Source organism: Trichechus manatus, unplaced genomic scaffold, assembly GCF_000243295.1.
Source record: "Trichechus manatus latirostris isolate Lorelei unplaced genomic scaffold, TriManLat1.0 scaffold00047, whole genome shotgun sequence".
Classification (NCBI taxonomy): domain Eukaryota; kingdom Metazoa; phylum Chordata; class Mammalia; order Sirenia; family Trichechidae; genus Trichechus; species Trichechus manatus.
This window is the reverse complement of record NW_004443983.1, coordinates 8742066-8758697: the sequence shown is the minus strand read 5'-3', so window position 1 is coordinate 8758697 and position 16632 is coordinate 8742066. Positions and strand designations below refer to the sequence as shown.

Genomic DNA, 16632 nt, shown 5'->3' with positions numbered 1-16632 from the left:
ATCATAAGTGCTCCCAATCAAGCATGAAAATAAATTAGATTATGGTTTAACCAGGATTAGATTCACAGCACCAAGAAATAAAGTCACAGTTATCTAATCTAACAGGCCAGCCTCAGACTTCCTGGCTACTCTCCACAGGCCTCTCTCACTTAAGCCCTCTCCTAAAACTCCTCTTTAAATACTGTAAAATCACAGCCTGTCAGTGGAGAAATGTAACTCTTCCAATGCCATGACATAAGTCACTCTGTGCCTGCCTAGCATTTCTAGAGATCATCTAGTCATGCAGCAAGCAGAGTTGCTGGTTCTCAGCCTGTGAAATGTAACCTGGCCACAGCCACCCTTCAGAGAGTTCCTTTATCCCGGGTACCAAGAAGGAGCTTTGAGGGCCTGGGCAGAGCCCATTTGTTTTCCCTAGATAAGCAGTTCACTTTCAGGCTTCACTGTACTCTCACTCTCACTCCATCTGGAAATACCAAGGAGTGAGTGCTTTGCAAAGCCCCAACAACGGAGAAAATCAGACACGGAAAAGGGACAGGGCTGTGCACTCGCTACTCACAGCAGCTGGCAAACCAGCAAAACGGTAAGTCCATCTCATCACTCCCCCAAAACAGAGTACAACTGCTCTTTTGGATTGTTATACCTGCTAGGCCCCAACAATCTTGCCAGTAAAAACCTGTTGAAGGCAAGCAACTACAATAAATCCAAAAATCACAGAGCTGAAAACAAATTCTTCTAATTATTTTAATAGTGTGATCAGTAGTAGTGTCACGTGTAGACAAGATTTACTGAAGAAATCGACTTCTTCCTTTTAAAATAATTACAGACTATTTACAGAACATGTCTTGCATACTTTAAGGCTCAACAAATATCCTGTGATACAGAAACAGGAAGTTGAGGCACGGGAGGCAAGGAAAAAAACACACACGCACACACACCCTGGGAGTTAAAAAAACAACAACAAAAAAACCCTGGGTTCTATGTTTCTCCCTTTCCCACTAGTCGACCTTATCCAGACTTCACTTTCCTTATCAGTCAAGTAAAAGATCTGGACAAGATAAATCTCAAATCAAAGATTTGCTTAATGGCATCTCCAGTAAAAGCATCCTCTTCGTCTGATTCCATGCTTACCAGACAACTTTCTGGCCATGAACTGACTGCCAAGTAGCTTTTCGATAGGAAAAAAAAGTATCAGCATTCCAGTCTCCTCAGAGCTATATTTGTTATAAATCAATAAACTGATATTAAGGTTCATAAAAATAAAGTCAGTGATTCTAAATAGTTGAAGGAAATTGGTTCAAATGACAGCAGAAAGTAGAGCCCAGTTTTCCTAATGCAGAACCAGCCTATATTCTACATCATCAGCATCTATCAACACTGGATCATCAATCAAGGAAAGGCAATTTTCAAGTCATTCTTGGCCAGTGGCCATGCCACTCAGTTCTTTAAACCATCCCTTTTAAGGGAAAAAGGAACCCAATACACTGAAGATGTCAAAAAATATAGTTTATTTTTATGGAATAGAACAATTATTTCTGATTACAGAAAATAGGACACAATTTGAAAGTTTGGGAATATATATAGAATTTAAAGGTATGAATAAAGTAATAAAGGGAGGCATTTGATGGCTGGTCACTCTTTACTCTCTTCTGAAAATATTTTCTTTAACTGGGTCTTGAGAAACAACCTTCTTGGTTTTCCTCCTACCACACTGGCCACTGCTCAAGGATCTTTGCTAGCTCCTCCTCTTTCCCATACCTCCTCCACCCTGCCCACAAATATATATACATACGAAAAGTATTTGTTAAGAAATCAGTTCAGATCTATATTTAAAACTCTCCAGAGAAATCCACAGTCTCTTCTATGGCCTTCAAGACTGTAGGTGATTTGGCCACCACTAATTCCTCATCTCCTGCACTCCCCTTGCTCACTGCCTCCCAGCCTCATCACCTCCTTGCTGCTGTGTAAACACTCCAAGCGTGTTCTGGCCTCTGCACCTTGTACCTCCCTCTTTCCTCTGCCTGAAATGCTCATCCCTCACCTTCACATAGCTCATCTCCTCATTTCATTTGGGTCTCAATGCAAAGGTTACCTCAGAGAGGTCTTCCCTAATCACTACAACATCTCTCTCTCCTTCATTCCCTGCATTTTTCTTTACGTTGTTGTTAGTTGCCATTTAGTGGATTCTAACTCACAATGACCCCATACTAGACATACATCTATCTGCGTTGTCTGTCTTCCACTACAATGTAGGATCCATTCGAACCCAGACTAGGTCAGTTTTGTTGCTGTATCTCCAGACCTAAGCACAGCACCTGGCATGTAGAAGGCACGCAATATTTGTTGAAAAAATAAACGAACAGGGAATAGACAGTAAATTACAGTAATAATGACCATACTAAATTCACTCAAATGTGTCCTTTATTCAAAATAGAAAAAGAAGCCAGTGTAACACTTCTGTCACACTAAAACGGCAATTGGGGTTTGGTCCAAACAAGCAACTTTGAAGTTTATTGATGCACTCCAAGATATTATATATTGGGGTAGGTGTTGGCAATACAGTGATCAGTTTTACTCCGTCCCTGCCTTCAAAGATCTCATGGTCTCCGCAGGGAGGCAGACATATGCTTGAATAATTACAGTTACGTGTTCTGAACACAGATGAAGGAAGGAAAAACTAATCTGTAGAGGCCGGGAGGGGCTGGGTAAGACAGCAAGAAGGAGTCGGTAATGTGCCATGTATTCTATGGACAAGTTCACATAACCCACAGGAAAACACAGACAAGCCATTACTCCCACACTTACCATGCAACCAACCGGAGAACTCCATTCCTTTTTTTTTTAACTGTAAGGCAATCTTTTTCCACATTGGCATTCTTCCTTTGACTGCTGCTTCAATATTATTCACAAATTCAGCTGGAGTTTTTAACTGACAAGTGTGTACACACATACTGAGATTTCGTGAAGCTTTCTATTCTCAAGTAATCAAACTACTTTGGTTTAACATACTTTTTCTTGGGGGAGGGCAGGGTTTAGACACATTTCATCTCTGGCCCTGTGTCCCCTATCATGTTTTCCAAGCATTGTCAAAATCTCATGACAGGGAATCTCCCTCAACATATCCCACCAAACAAGCATCAAGTAGTAGCTTTTGCCACACTACCTTCCCAGCCCAACAGGCTTTTATTGCTTATTTACAATTAACTCTAACCTAACCTATAGTGAACCTAAACTCTTAACTATACCTTTTTGCACGGCAAGTAGAATCAACAGCTGCTAATTCTGGTTGTTCTTTTTCCCCCACTAAACCACTTTATTAAGGTTTGACCTATTTGCTGAGTTTAAGGAATACCTTGAAAGATTTGCATATACAAAGTACCTTATAATCTCAGTCAAACCTTCCGAAAATAAACCCTGGTGGCGTAGTGGTTAAGTCCTACAGCTGCTAACCAAAAGGTCCGCAGATCGAATCCACCAGGTGCTCCTTGGAAACTCTATGGGGCAGGGTCACTATGAGTCGGAATTGACTCTGATGGCAATGGGTTTGGTTGTTTCCCCTATATACTAATTTTGAGTGTATATGTTCAGCAAGAGAAAAAAGGGCGTAGGCTTAGGAAAAAAAAAAAAAAGAGGGTAGCTCTGAGGTCCCAGTATTTACTCTGTAAATAAACTTCTGTTTATCTGTGTAATCCAGATTATTCTCCACTTGCTTCTTTCAAGAGTGAAAGATTCTACTGCTACAAGTCCGAGTAGGTGTGGTCGAGGCAGCTTCCAAGAAAATATCTGCATATGATTTATCTTCCTCATGACATCTCCTTGCTTATGTAAGTAATCCACATCCCTACTAACATCTATCAGTTTTCTGGGTTCTTTTTTGGCTTGTCTGATGCTGTACTCTCTCTGACATAAACTCCTCTCCCAGAATATTTCTTGGAACCTAGCGGCCATGATGAGAGGAAGCCCAAACAACCACATGAGAAGGCCCATGCGGAAGAGCATTGAGGTGATCTCCCAGTTTACAGTAGCACCAGCTTGCCAGTCGTGTGATTAAGGCATCTTGGAAGTGTATTCTCTAGCCCCAGTCACAGACACAAGCCTTCCTCACTGAGCTCTGACCAAATTGCAAAATCATGAGCAAATAAGATCATTGTGATTTTAAGCCTCTAAATTTTGGGGCAGTTTGTTACATAGCCATGGTGTTGTTAGTTGCCATTGGGTCGATTCCAACTCATGACAACCCCAAGTGTGCAGAGTAGACTGCTCCATAGCGTTTTCACGGCTGTGACCTCTCAGAAGCAGATCACCTGGCCTATCTTGTGAGATGCCTCTGGGTGGGTTGAAACTGCCAATCTTTTCGCTAGTAGTCGAGCACTTAACAGTTTCTGCCACCCAGAGACTCCATACACAGTCACAGATAACCAAAAAAGCCTCAAACCAAGCACTTAACATCAGTTCCTCAAATTCTGCATTTATAAAAAGGGAAAGTGAGAGAAGAGGCAAGGTGATCATTTATTCAAAAATCTGCAGAACACCTATTATGTGGCAAACTCTGCATGAGGTCTTGAAGTTAGCGTAGTAAACACCATGTATACTAACACTGCTCTTTCAGTGCTTAGACAGACATTAAATAAACCATTACAATGAAATGTGGTTATATAAAGACAGAGGAGTATAAATAAATATAAAGGGGTTTGGGAATATTAGATGATCTCTCAGGCCACTTCCAACTCTGTTATTTTATAACTTGATGATGGAGAATAAGTACATCTGTGAGATGGTCACTTGGGTATAGTCACAGGAAACTATCTACAGAGCAATTTTCTTCTATACAATTGTACTTCTTAATTAGAGTATCAATGAAGAGGTGGGGTTTCAGGAGTTACCCAACAAGTAAATGCCTAGATTTGGAAGTGGAATGATCTGATGAAAAGGGCTTCGAATAAAGAGATAAGGAGAGAAAAAGAAAGGGAAGTATGGTTCCCAGGAGCTGTCCAGGTTTCAAAGTAAATAGTGACAGGAGAGTTTTACCTGTTTATTGTTTAAATAATGTTTAAAAGGCAAAGAATATACATTGACTGCTTTGGACAAATTATTTTTCGAGTAAAAAAGAATTTTTTTTTTATCCTCAGAGGTTTTAATGATTGCCAGGAAAGAGCAAACAAAGATAAATTTTTATTTTTCTTACATACATAGGAAAAACAGATCCAGTAGACAGCTTTTCTGAAAAGAAGATTAAATTCAAGTCTTACCCTGATATTGCTGTACCTTGAGATATCTTCCTCCTAGCCAGCACAACTTGTACAAGAAAATGTCATGGAAGCTCCACAGACACATCCAAACTCCCTGAGGGACTGAATTGCTGGGCAGAGCCATGGTGTCCGGGAACATCTAGCTCAATTGGCATAACATAGTTTACGAACAAAATGTTCTACATTCTACCTTGGTGAGTAGTGTTTGGGGTCTTAAAAGCCTGTGAGCAGCCATCTCAGATACTCCACTGGCCTCACCCCTTCGAGAGCAAGGGAGAATGAAGAAAACAAGATACAAGGGAAAGATTAGTCCAAAGGACTAAGGGACTACAATTTCCATGGCCTCCACCAGACTAAGTCCAGTATAACTAGATGGTGCCCAGCTACCACCACTGACTGCTCTGATAAGGATCACAACAAAGGGTCCCAGACAGAGCTGGAGAAAAATGCAGAACAAAATTCTAACAAAAAAAGACCAGACTTACTGGCCTAACAGAGACTGGAGAAACCCCCAGAGTATGGCCCCTGGACAACCTTTCAGCTCAGTGGTGAAGTCACTCCCGAAGTTCACCGTTCAGCCAAAGATTAGACAGGCCCATAAAACAAAACGAGACTAACAGGGCACAACAGTCCAGGGACAAGGACTAGAAGGCAGGAGGGGACAAAAAAGCTGGTAATAGGGAACCCAAGGTCGAGAAGGGAGAGTGTTGACACGTTGTCAGGTTGTTAAACAATGTCATAGAACAATATGTGTAATGTTTAATAAGAAACTATTTGCTCTGTAAACCTTCATCTAAAGTACAATTTAAAAAATTTAAACAAAAATTTCATAGGAACACACTACTTTTGGATAGCAGAAGAAACCTGTATATATATTTGTAACATTCTACTTGATTCAATTTTTTTCCTATATTGCCCTTATTCTCTTCTATACAGGGATCTTTGTAGATTTATGCAATTTGAAGCTATTCATACTGACAGGTGATCTTGTGGCAAGAAGAAAGAGCCAAATAAAGTGCTTAAAAAAGATTTAAAAAAAAAGATATCTTCCTCCTAAAGTCTGAATTTATTCCCAGAGCCAAGAGATTTGATTGTGACATACTGGCCTCACAGGTTTTACCAAGACAGAGCAACTGCCAACCATAATCCATGAGGATGGAGATACAAAAGCCTTCCCTTGACAAGCTCTGCAGAGAATTTAATTTAATGGCACTGAAAAGTGTGGCTGCTCAGCTTCTTGATGGTGAGAGAGTGGAGTTGAAAGTCTAACATTTAATTTTCTAAGTAATTTTGATTTGGCTGACGTTGAAGTCTTCCCTAAAAAGGAAAACCATCCTTTGAGTATTTGATAGGGGCAGTTAATAGCCAAGAAAAAGGAACCAGTAGTCATTTCATGCTTCTCAAATTTTCCTTTCGCATTTCTGTTGTTAATGCTAAGGATTAGTATGCTTTGATGAAAGTGTTTAGACTGGATATAAGCCATCTGTGGTGCTGGATGAATAAAATGTCTCTGACTGGCCACAGGTAGAGGCAATTTTACTACCTTCTATAATCCACTCACAGGATCTTACACAGCTATTGTTCAAATTAAAGACACAAAAGGAACACATTCGTGAATTTCCTGTTTTTCCCTTAAGGTTCTCACACATGCAAAACACCTCATGCCCAGCATTCAGCTGTAGGTCTCCTAATCATGTATCCCTCACATCCAAATCCCTCCTGCTTCACTTGTATCTAAGCATTCCTGGAGCACTATGGGCAGAGGCCAACACCTCAATTGTTGACCAAAGCTTGCTGTTTTCACTAACTGGATCAGCAGATTACATCTAGAATTGATTAAAGTCAGTCACTCCCCCTTGTCAAGGATGTTATGGAGTCAGTGTCAACATTATTGTCAAAGAGTCAGTAACTCCTGTGGCTTGGACCCTTGTGAAGGAGGTAAGCTCACAAGTCAACACCAATGAGAGTGGCCTCTTGTTTATGATCCTGGAATAATGCTGGGTCATTTCAGAGCTCTTCCTTCTCATGCAATGCCTGCTGAACATCAGGCTGAATCTGACCCCAAGTTGACTCCAGACAGCACTGAGACTCCTGAGCAGTAAGGGGTATGACACAAAAGGGGCCACTGAGGGTTTTTATTACTTCAGCTTCCAGGTGAGGAGGAGGAGTCAACCATCAAAAGAGGGTGGCCACTTTACACCATAAGAAGCTAAAGCAAAACTAGTGCTTAAAAAGAAAGAGAAAAATTATATGAAAAGAAACTCTCCTTTACATAAAAGAAACGATTTGAGAAATACAAATGAATTGATACTGATCTATGGATATACTATGGAAAACGGTAAATGCTAAAGCATTTACTGATTAAACCTGAACTGAGATTTCAATCGATTAAAATCAAAGATTTAAAGTCCACAAGGTATGAACCCCACCCCATCCCCACTGCACTACAAATTCCCTTTACACATACACTAATTTAAAATATGTACAAAAACAAAAAATAACTATCCTTACAAACTATTATAACAACCTAATCTGCAGGGAAACTAGGACTGGAAGGACAGAGAGGCAACTAAATCATGGAACCTAGAACTGGCTCAAAAGAAGGCAGAAAATGAATCACCATACACAGAGAAAGAAAAGAAATTTTGGTAAAGGCTATAGTTGGGGCAGAAACTTATTACCTTAGGGACAAGACTAGACTATGTCCTATAATGCTCAAATATTATCGTTCTAACTAATTCTGGGGCCACAAAGTACCCGTAACACTTTTATTTGGCCACAAGCTTTCTAGGGAGTAATTAAAGCGTGGGCTCAACTAGGCAAAAGAATGGAGGTTACCTTGCACCTGAGTTTGATAGACACTTGCTCATCTAACGCACTCACCCACTGTGCCAATGCTATTAAAGTCAATACAGATTCTTTTTTCTCCATTCAGTGTTCTAGCTACCCTCATCCTAAATCTGTGATTCATTTTAAACAAAGGTAACTGAGCAGCATACTTCAGGTGACAGAGAGCTGAAGCTGCCACGAAGAGAAACAACCTGAAGGGCTTGGCAAAGACTCCTTGTCAGTTTTTTGCTTTTTAAATGACATCAGAAGTCAAAGGCGTCTCTTTAAATACTGTTTAGCTAGGCAGCCAGGGTCCTGGGTTCTGATTTGAGACCTCTGCTTGCATGTAACCAAAACCAAACCAAATCCGTTGCCGTCGAGTCGATTCCGACTCATAGCGATCTTAAAGGACAGAGTAGAACTGCCCTACGGGGTTTCCAAGGAGGGCCTGGTGGATCCGAACTGCGGACCTTTTGGTTTGCAGGAGTAGCTCTTTACCATTACTCCACCAGGGCTCCCCTTGCATGTACAGCCGTCAAAAATCTCTTACGTCCTCCTGACTCCTTTTTCTAAATTAAGTTCTCTTGTCTCCTGAGCCTTCTACACGACAGATGGAAATACGAGGATGAGGGAATGCCTCTACCTCATTTGGCCAATACCTTCAAAATGTTATTCCAAGTCGAGCAGGAACAACACCGTAGTAAGGCGGTGAAGCACCAGACGCAGACCTTATCGGATTTCTCCCCGATCTTCTCCTTTCCCCTCCCCCATCACCAGCTCTCTCCCCCGGAGTGAGGGCTGCATCCTTTCATTTTCCTTACGCCGTCAGTAATCTGACATCACCGCTATCTGCCTTCCGGCTGTTTTTACAATGGTCTCCTTTTCTTCCCTTTTCTCTCTCGAGAAGCACAGACTATTCTATTTTTGCCCCCCGAAATGGCTCAGTGATGGTACTAAGAGGGAAAACCACAGCCAACAAGCCTTCTACTGTAGACACTTCCTCATCTCTTTGGAGCACTCAGTACCGTAGGTTTCCAGTCACCACTTTCCAGGTACACAAAGCCTTGGGGGATGTGCCCGAAAGTCATCAAAAAAGGTGGCTTTGAGCATCTTACCGGTCACATATTTGCGTACTGTTTGATGTAGCTTTAATTTCAAAGCTGCTCTCTAACACTCAAGTGGATATCTTACTGTGAGAGCCCAGGAATTGCAAATGCGCTCGTCTCAAAGACTCGGGTGTCCAGTCCCAGGCAGGAAATAAAGTTCTAAGAGGCTTTGATGTGCTTCCTCCCCACGCCCCACCCCGGCGCGAGTCATTCATCTCCGCCCGAGGAGAGACCACCTTGCCTGAACTTAACCAGACGCACCACACGGTGGGACCAAAGTAGTAGACGACATAATCCAGTGTGCTCCCTCCTTCCCCCAGCCATCAAATTTAGTTACTTAAACTCAGCTGGGATCCCTGGACATTCTACCTACCATGAAAAGGAAGGTGGTATATAAATTGGGGGAAGGTGGTGGGAAAGGACAGGGGATCCAGACTGCGGAGAGTAAAGTGCCTTGGCCAGAGCCTGACTCTTTTTTAAACCACTCGTTTCAAACCGAAATATCAACCCAGTTCAGGTCATTTCCTGAGTAGCACTACAAGTTAAAACAAGATCCAGAAAATCTATTAATCTTTAATTGCGCTGCCTCCAGACTGGGAGCCCGATGGAGGCGGGGGGCGGAATAGAGGGGGTTGTTCGAAAAGCAAAATGTCCGAGAAACACGAGCTCCCGACCTCTGCTGTTTCTTACCTCACTCAGCTCGGCCGAGGAGTCGTTTCCATATTTCATGGCAACTCCAGAATTCATGACTGCACTTTTCAGAGCCGGGCTCTTCCTCCTTCAGGTCTCAGAGCTTCTGAGTTGGGCTTAACAGGCTGGATATCCACTGCTTGGTCCCTTCTCCTACATTTTAGTCTAGACAGCCATTTTCATCCAGGACAGTTGTGGAGCCCAAATGAAGGATGCAAACAATCCTAAAAGGAGCCAGACCCGGCTCTCGTTTCACCGACGAGCCATTGCTGCAAGAAGCTCAGTGGCGTGGCGCGCACGCAGCTGCTGCAGCGGCAGAGCCTGCGCTGGGAACCGCCTGCGCGCTCCGACCGCCGGTCCCGGGGCAATGCCACCCTCGCGCTGCTTCGTCAGTCCGACGGCGCCTCGCCTTCCCCCATTACGAGGCTGGAGGGCACCGCTCAGCAGGTTCCCGCACCCTGGAAAGCTTAGGCGAGCTGCAGAAGAAACTACGGCAGCGGAGCGAGGAAGATCCGCGCCTCCAGTTCCGGGAAAGGAAAAGAAAGCAACAGAGAGACAGAGCAGAGCTGCACTTCACGCTGAAGTTTCCCCGTTTGAACCGTCTGGAGTTGTAAGTGGTTTCTGATTGAACCCAGCTGTCTAGCTGCTGGCTACGCGTTGCGCAGAGGAGGCGGGGCCAGAAAGAGGGGTGGGGGGTGGGGGGAAAGGAGCGAGGAGCCCGAGCAGAGGAGACAGGGCTGTGAGAGCAGGCATCTTTCCAGCTCTCTGCGATAGTAATTACAGGACCCAAATCCAGGAGGAAGAGAGAAACAGGAAAAGCCACCTGAATAATCGTACAGGAAATTTTTTTTTAAAAAGACTTCCCTCATAAAAGCCACTTTCCATGATTCAATAAGGTCAAGACAAATCTGAACACTACATCGGACAACGCTGTGCACTTCTCGTGGTACGTTAAGATTTTACAAGAGGTTAGGGCGGTAATTTTCTCTGATCAGTCTGAAGTCAATACTGCCAGTGTAAATTCACTGTCAAACTCCCTCTCTTTGTCGCTGGGCCAGAGTACATTTTCTGCATGTCCACAATAAAGATAAAGATGCCCCATCCCTTGAAAAATATAAGATAGGCTCACATTTTCCATCGTCCCCAACCCCAGACCTTCATTAAAAATCTTACTGCTCATTTAAGCAGAGTGGGATTTGTCTTTCTGGAGTTTGGAGTTATGAATCAGAAAAGATTCAAGGGGCTGTTTTATCCAGTCAGCGCCTGAGATCAGAGCTCCCCTTCAGGCTTGAGTTCCTCTGGGGTGAAAACATGCCGTGTCTATAGAAAACAAAAAACAAACCCACTGCCATCAAGTCGATTCCCACTCATAGTGACCCTATAGAGAGGTCTATACAAACTGAAAATAAGAGGTTTTAATTCTCCCTGTTGAAAATAAGGGACGAGACTTCCCTCCTCCCCTGTTCTTTCAGAATTCACTTTAGATAACTTGTAAATTCTTTCTCTGTATCTTTGAAAAGTATGTAAATCAAGGATGTTTCCTCAAGGACTTGGGAACCATCTTTCTTGAAATGTAATAATCAAGGAAGATCACACCCTTACCTCCCAGTTTCCTGGAAGATTAGCATAACTTCAGATATCTGTCCATAAAGACAGTAGAAAATTAACAATATTATCTGAAAACATGAATGTAATGGGTCATATCCACTTAGCTATATGAGTCCCTGGCTGGCACAAATGGTTAAGCACTGAACTACTAACACAGGATTGGTGGTTCAAACCCAACCAGCGATGCCTCAGAAGAACAGCCTGGTGAACAAAAGGTCACAGCCTTGAAAACCCTATGGAGTGCAGTTATACTCAGCACATTTGGCGTCTCCATGAGTTGGAATATACTTGTCAGCTGGTCAGCAACTAACAACAACATATAATAGTTGAGATTCCTTTCTGTCTCTACAATCTCTTTAGAGGATTGCCTGAGATGCATCACATTCTGGTTTAATGCTTATTCAGTAATAAAACTTTTCTTTCTCTTCTATTTTTGTGGAGAGGTTTTCTGAGTTGGGAGTAGATTTTGTCCTTAGTAACTTTTCCCCAACAGAGGGAGGCAAGGGGGAAGGCTGAGATTTTCTCTCTGTAAAAGTTAAAGTCCCACAGGACTTGAGATGCACTGAAAAATATTCTGATCCTTTAAAGTAGTAGGAAGGAGCCCTGGTGGTGCAGTGGTTAAAGCACTCAGCTGCTAATCAAAAGGTTGTCGGTTCAAACCCACCAGCTGCTCTGCAGAAGAAAGATGTAGCAGTCTGCTTTGGTAAAGATTACAGCCTTGGAAACCCTATTGGGCAGTTCTACTCCATCCTATAGGGTCACTATTAGTTGGAATCCACTCGAAGGCAGTGGGTTTGGTGGGAAACAGTAAGTCTGCAGAATTCCTTAAGCCTCATCAGTCTTTCTACACAATGGGTTGAGGGGGGTTCTCCAGCCCCAATAATCGACTTTGTCGTTTCCTGAAGCCTTCTATTAAACAGCCATTGTATTGTTAACTTCAAAAAAATCTTTTTTAGTCAAATGGAATATTTATTTTGCTCTTTAAGAAGCAAAGAGCTCAATATTTACATATATCTTCTTACCCATTCACCTTGCTGTTGAGTTCGTTCACGCCTGGTGGAAGCAATGTTGGGATGAAGAAGAGTTTGCTGCTCTTTCTGGGGCACTGGCTCCCAAGTTCTGGGGCACTGCCAAGCTACAGCACATCAGGGAATGCTCATCTGCATAGGGAGGGGTTGGGAAACCACACTATTTATTTATTTTCATTAAATACCTGTTGAGAACTGACTGTGTGCTTGGAGCTGGAGATGATGGTGGTGAAGGATATAAAAATATAAGGAAGACTCAGACATTGTCCTTGTTGTAAAGTGTTTATAGTCTCATAAAACATGAACAGAAATGGCAATTCTAGATACAAAATGATACTTGCCATAAAATCGGTACAAATGAAGGTTGGTTACAGTTCAGAGAAGGGAAATCTTTGGCTGGGCAGGGCTAGGAGAAGACACCTCTGTGAAGGCATCTCAGAAGAGGCAGCATATGACTTGATCTTTGAAGAATGCCTAAATCAAGCAGAGATGGGGAGCAAGGAGAAGGTATTCTGGGTAATCAGACCACTGTGAGAGAAAATACGAAGGTGGAATGTGCAAAGCATGTGTGAGGAATGGCAGGTGTTCCATTATGGACAGGAACCTGTGTTAGAAACGTGAATTGAAGCCAGACCATGGATGGTTTTGAGTGCCAGACTAAAGAAACTTCTTAATAGGCAATGGAGAGCCACTAAAGGTTTTTAAGCACAGAAATAATAGGATCAGAGCTTTAAGATATTCCAGTAGATTTGTATCACACTCATGACTAACTTACATGAATTCAAACAGAGTGGTGTGGAGTGTGATTCTGGTGTTTAAACATACATATTTTTCATTCTACATGGCCCCTAAAATCAAGCAAATGACTTCATCTGGTATTCAACCAAAAGAACAGTCATGTGTTCTAAATGTGGAAGAAAAACTGGCAGTGTTGAATTACTGAAAAACACTATGTCTGTAGATTCTACTTTATGGACAATATATTTTCAGAGGTAATGCTAAATATATGGGATTTTCTTCTCAAATACTAACATCAATACTTAACCCCTATGTAAGAGGCAAGCCCACCACAATCTGGCAGCAGCAGATGTGGTAAACTGAAAGTGGGAAATGAATGTGCCAAATGAACTATCACAACAGTCCAACAGAAGGTACAAAAAAAGGGAGGGGGAGCTGAACTAAGTAAGGGTAATGGAAACGGACAAGAGGGAGCAGATTCTATAGAGAGTGGAAAGAAACTGTGAGCTGATAGATTGCGGGTGTTGGAAAGAGGAGAACTAAAAATAACCTATAGATCTAGAACTTGGCTTATTGGGAAAAGGGCAGTGTTTACACCAAAAATAGAGATTCCAAGAGAAGAATGATAGGTTTAGGAGGAAACTAAGTTTGGGATATCACAAATTTGACAAATTTGGCATCTGGATACTCAAGTGAAGATATTCAGTAGGAAGCTTGAAATGGAACTATAGAGCTAACTCAGGGCTGAGATGGAAATGAGGGCTTGGGGTTATCCCTATTAGAATAATAAATGAAACCATAAAATCAGATAAAGTTGCCAAGGAAGAGAAGACAAAGAAAAGAGAAGTGATCTGAGCACATTATCTGAAGGCAGGTCTTTAAGGCATGGTAAAAGAATAGAAGAGGAAATAGCCAGGGAGGCAAGTTAGAGAAGTAGGAAGATAACCAGGAGAACACAGTGCTTGGGAGTCTAAGGGAGGAGCTGTTATGACAGAGGGGCAGCAACAATATTATATGTTACAGAAGGAGAGAAGAGCCTTTATACTGATAAAAGATCACTTCGAACACATTAATGTCCTTTAAAGATCAATTTCCATAAAGCTGTGGAGACAGAAAGCAGATTACCAGAGGGAATGAGGAGGAACTGGGGCAGTGACTGTGTACTACTCTTTCTGTAAATTTGATGGTGACAGGAAATCAAGACATGAGATGGTCTCTTAGAGTAGGTAAGAAATATTGAGTAGAAGGTAGAATAAGCATATCTGTAGACTGGGGCTAAGAGAAACCCTGGAGATACAGAGAGAGAAGAAGAATGGAGCAAAGTTCCTGGCAACGGAGGAAAAGAAGGGGTCAAGGACAAAAAACATAAGATTAGCTTTGAAGTAGGCTTGGAGGGGAAGTGGATTCTGATATTCCTTCCTAGGAGACCAGGAATGGCTGAGAAAACTGGAGAATTTATAAACTAGGAAAGAGAAGACCTCAGAAATACATGATAACTAATGGCATATATTTGAATAATTATCCAACTTCCTCTGTATGACTATGGAAGGGAAATGAAAACTAATGTAACTTATAAATAATCGGATTTTGATTTCAGGAAAGGGAGACCATAGAATTACCCATCAATGCAAGGAGAATAGAGTAGTTGTGATCCTAACCCCAGAAATTGCTCAAGTATAGGTTAAGGCTGGTGAGACACATGGAAAGCCAGTAAAGAATAGGGCAAATACGGCTTCATGCATGGGGCTGTGTGTGTGTTCAAATTGGTTTTCTTCTAATCTGAGATTGCATGAAATGAAGATTGTTTGCTGTAACTTAAATGTCTTTTTTTTTACCTCTTAGTCTGGTCAGGAATCAGGCTGGAAATCTCTACTATCAAGGAAGATAAGCTATTGCTGTAGACAAGTATGCAACTGGCTCAATATCCTAAGAACATCAGAAGTGCAAGGAGCACCTCAGTGCGTCATCTCACCACACTGGAGGAGAATAAAGCCCCAAGCGTGCTTCCAGTATAATAAGAGGCCTCAAGATTAGAGCTCACCTTAGTTTTCCAAGTGTATAAATGTATATGCCTGAAAATCCTTTTATAATGTGACTGCCTCAGCATGATTACACCAGAAAAGCATCTCTGTCCTTCTGCTTCCACAGTGATTAAGCTCCTATTGAGAGGTGTGGGCAGGAGGTGGCAGGGGAACTCATCAAGTGAGGTCAAGGAGCAGGTCCAAGGTTCTGTATGGGCAATAGCTTGGTGCCTAGGTTCCTCTCCTTCCTGGCCTTATCTTCCCTAGAGGCTAATCTCTTCTCTTCTGGTCCTGGGAGAAGATGAGGCAGCAGCAGTTCTGGGATGAGTTTCTACGTAAGCAGAAGCTGCTGTTTGCACATTCCATGCTGTAGACACACAGTCTTGCCCTTCTGCTGTCAGGGGCAGCCTGGCCTCCCTATATATGTCTGCTGTCCTCAGTGAATCCCTACACAACAGGGATTTTACTTGGGGTCTTGTCGGTACCTTTTACTAATAATGAACATCAGGTTATTTGAAGTAATCCTGGAGAAAAGTCTTGAACCTCGAGCATTAAGGAAATTGAGAATTTAAGATTGACTGTCTTGAACCCTCACATCTTTCAACTCTCTGTCTCTATTTCTGGATTGTACAAGTTAGGCTTGCCTGGTGCAGCAGTCCACTATGATGAATCAGGCAAGGACCCTAACTCCAAAATTATCTCCTTCCCCCTTGACTCTCTGAAGCTAAACAGAATTTTGAGACTCAGATTTTAGGAAGAAAGCAGTCTAATTAAGCTAATTCACACAAAGGTGAGAAACACTCAGAATATTCTCAACCATGCCCAAAGCATTTACATTGTAAAAAGAGAATGCTTTGAAATAATTCTCAAATTGGTGTGATTTCTCAAAGTAGAAAGTGAATTTTCAGTGGAAAGGGGGATTTCAGTACCATACAGAGACTCAGGAAGTCTCAGTCCTGTAAATCCTCAAGAGTCATAAAAGACAGGGAGTCTTCAAAGTATATACTCAGAAGAATTTCCTGCCCTAAATCTATCAGCCCACCCCTAAGACTCTAGAAATATTCTTCCTATCCCAACTCTTGTGGCCCTCTGTTCAGGCCAGCTCTTCCTTCAGGCCCTGTGCCAGGCCTGAGTCCCAGGCTGGGAGTCTCTGGCCAGCCTCAGTGGTCTGCCCCATCACAGACTTCATTTCCTTCAGGTACTCTAGTTTAGGAAGCATTGGACTAGATGATCTTTGTTCCTGGTCTCTGCATCTCAGAGAACATAACATTGAAAGGCCCAGAAGGAACCTTACAATCACCTAGCTCATCCCTGCATCCCACTTATGTAGGTGAGATATGTAGGGTCAGCAAGTTTAAGTGCCATT

General features: G+C 42.4%; 1 protein-coding gene across 2 annotated transcripts in view; it reads right to left on the bottom strand.

Annotated features, from left to right (window-relative positions):
- Nucleotides 1–10483, bottom strand: part of MCC (MCC regulator of WNT signaling pathway) — a 326867-nt gene extending 316384 nt beyond the window's left edge. The window contains exon 1 of one of the 2 annotated variants that reach the window (XM_004376987.2): nt 9872–10483. In XM_004376987.2, the coding sequence (XP_004377044.1) occupies nt 9872–9928 (57 nt within the window). In that variant the 5' untranslated portion in view covers nt 9929–10483. Of the gene's footprint in view, nt 1–8734; nt 8799–9871 lie in introns of those variants that run through there. The other variant, XM_023731965.1, reaches the window with a different exon arrangement.
- Between the last annotated feature and the right edge of the window lie 6149 nt (nt 10484–16632).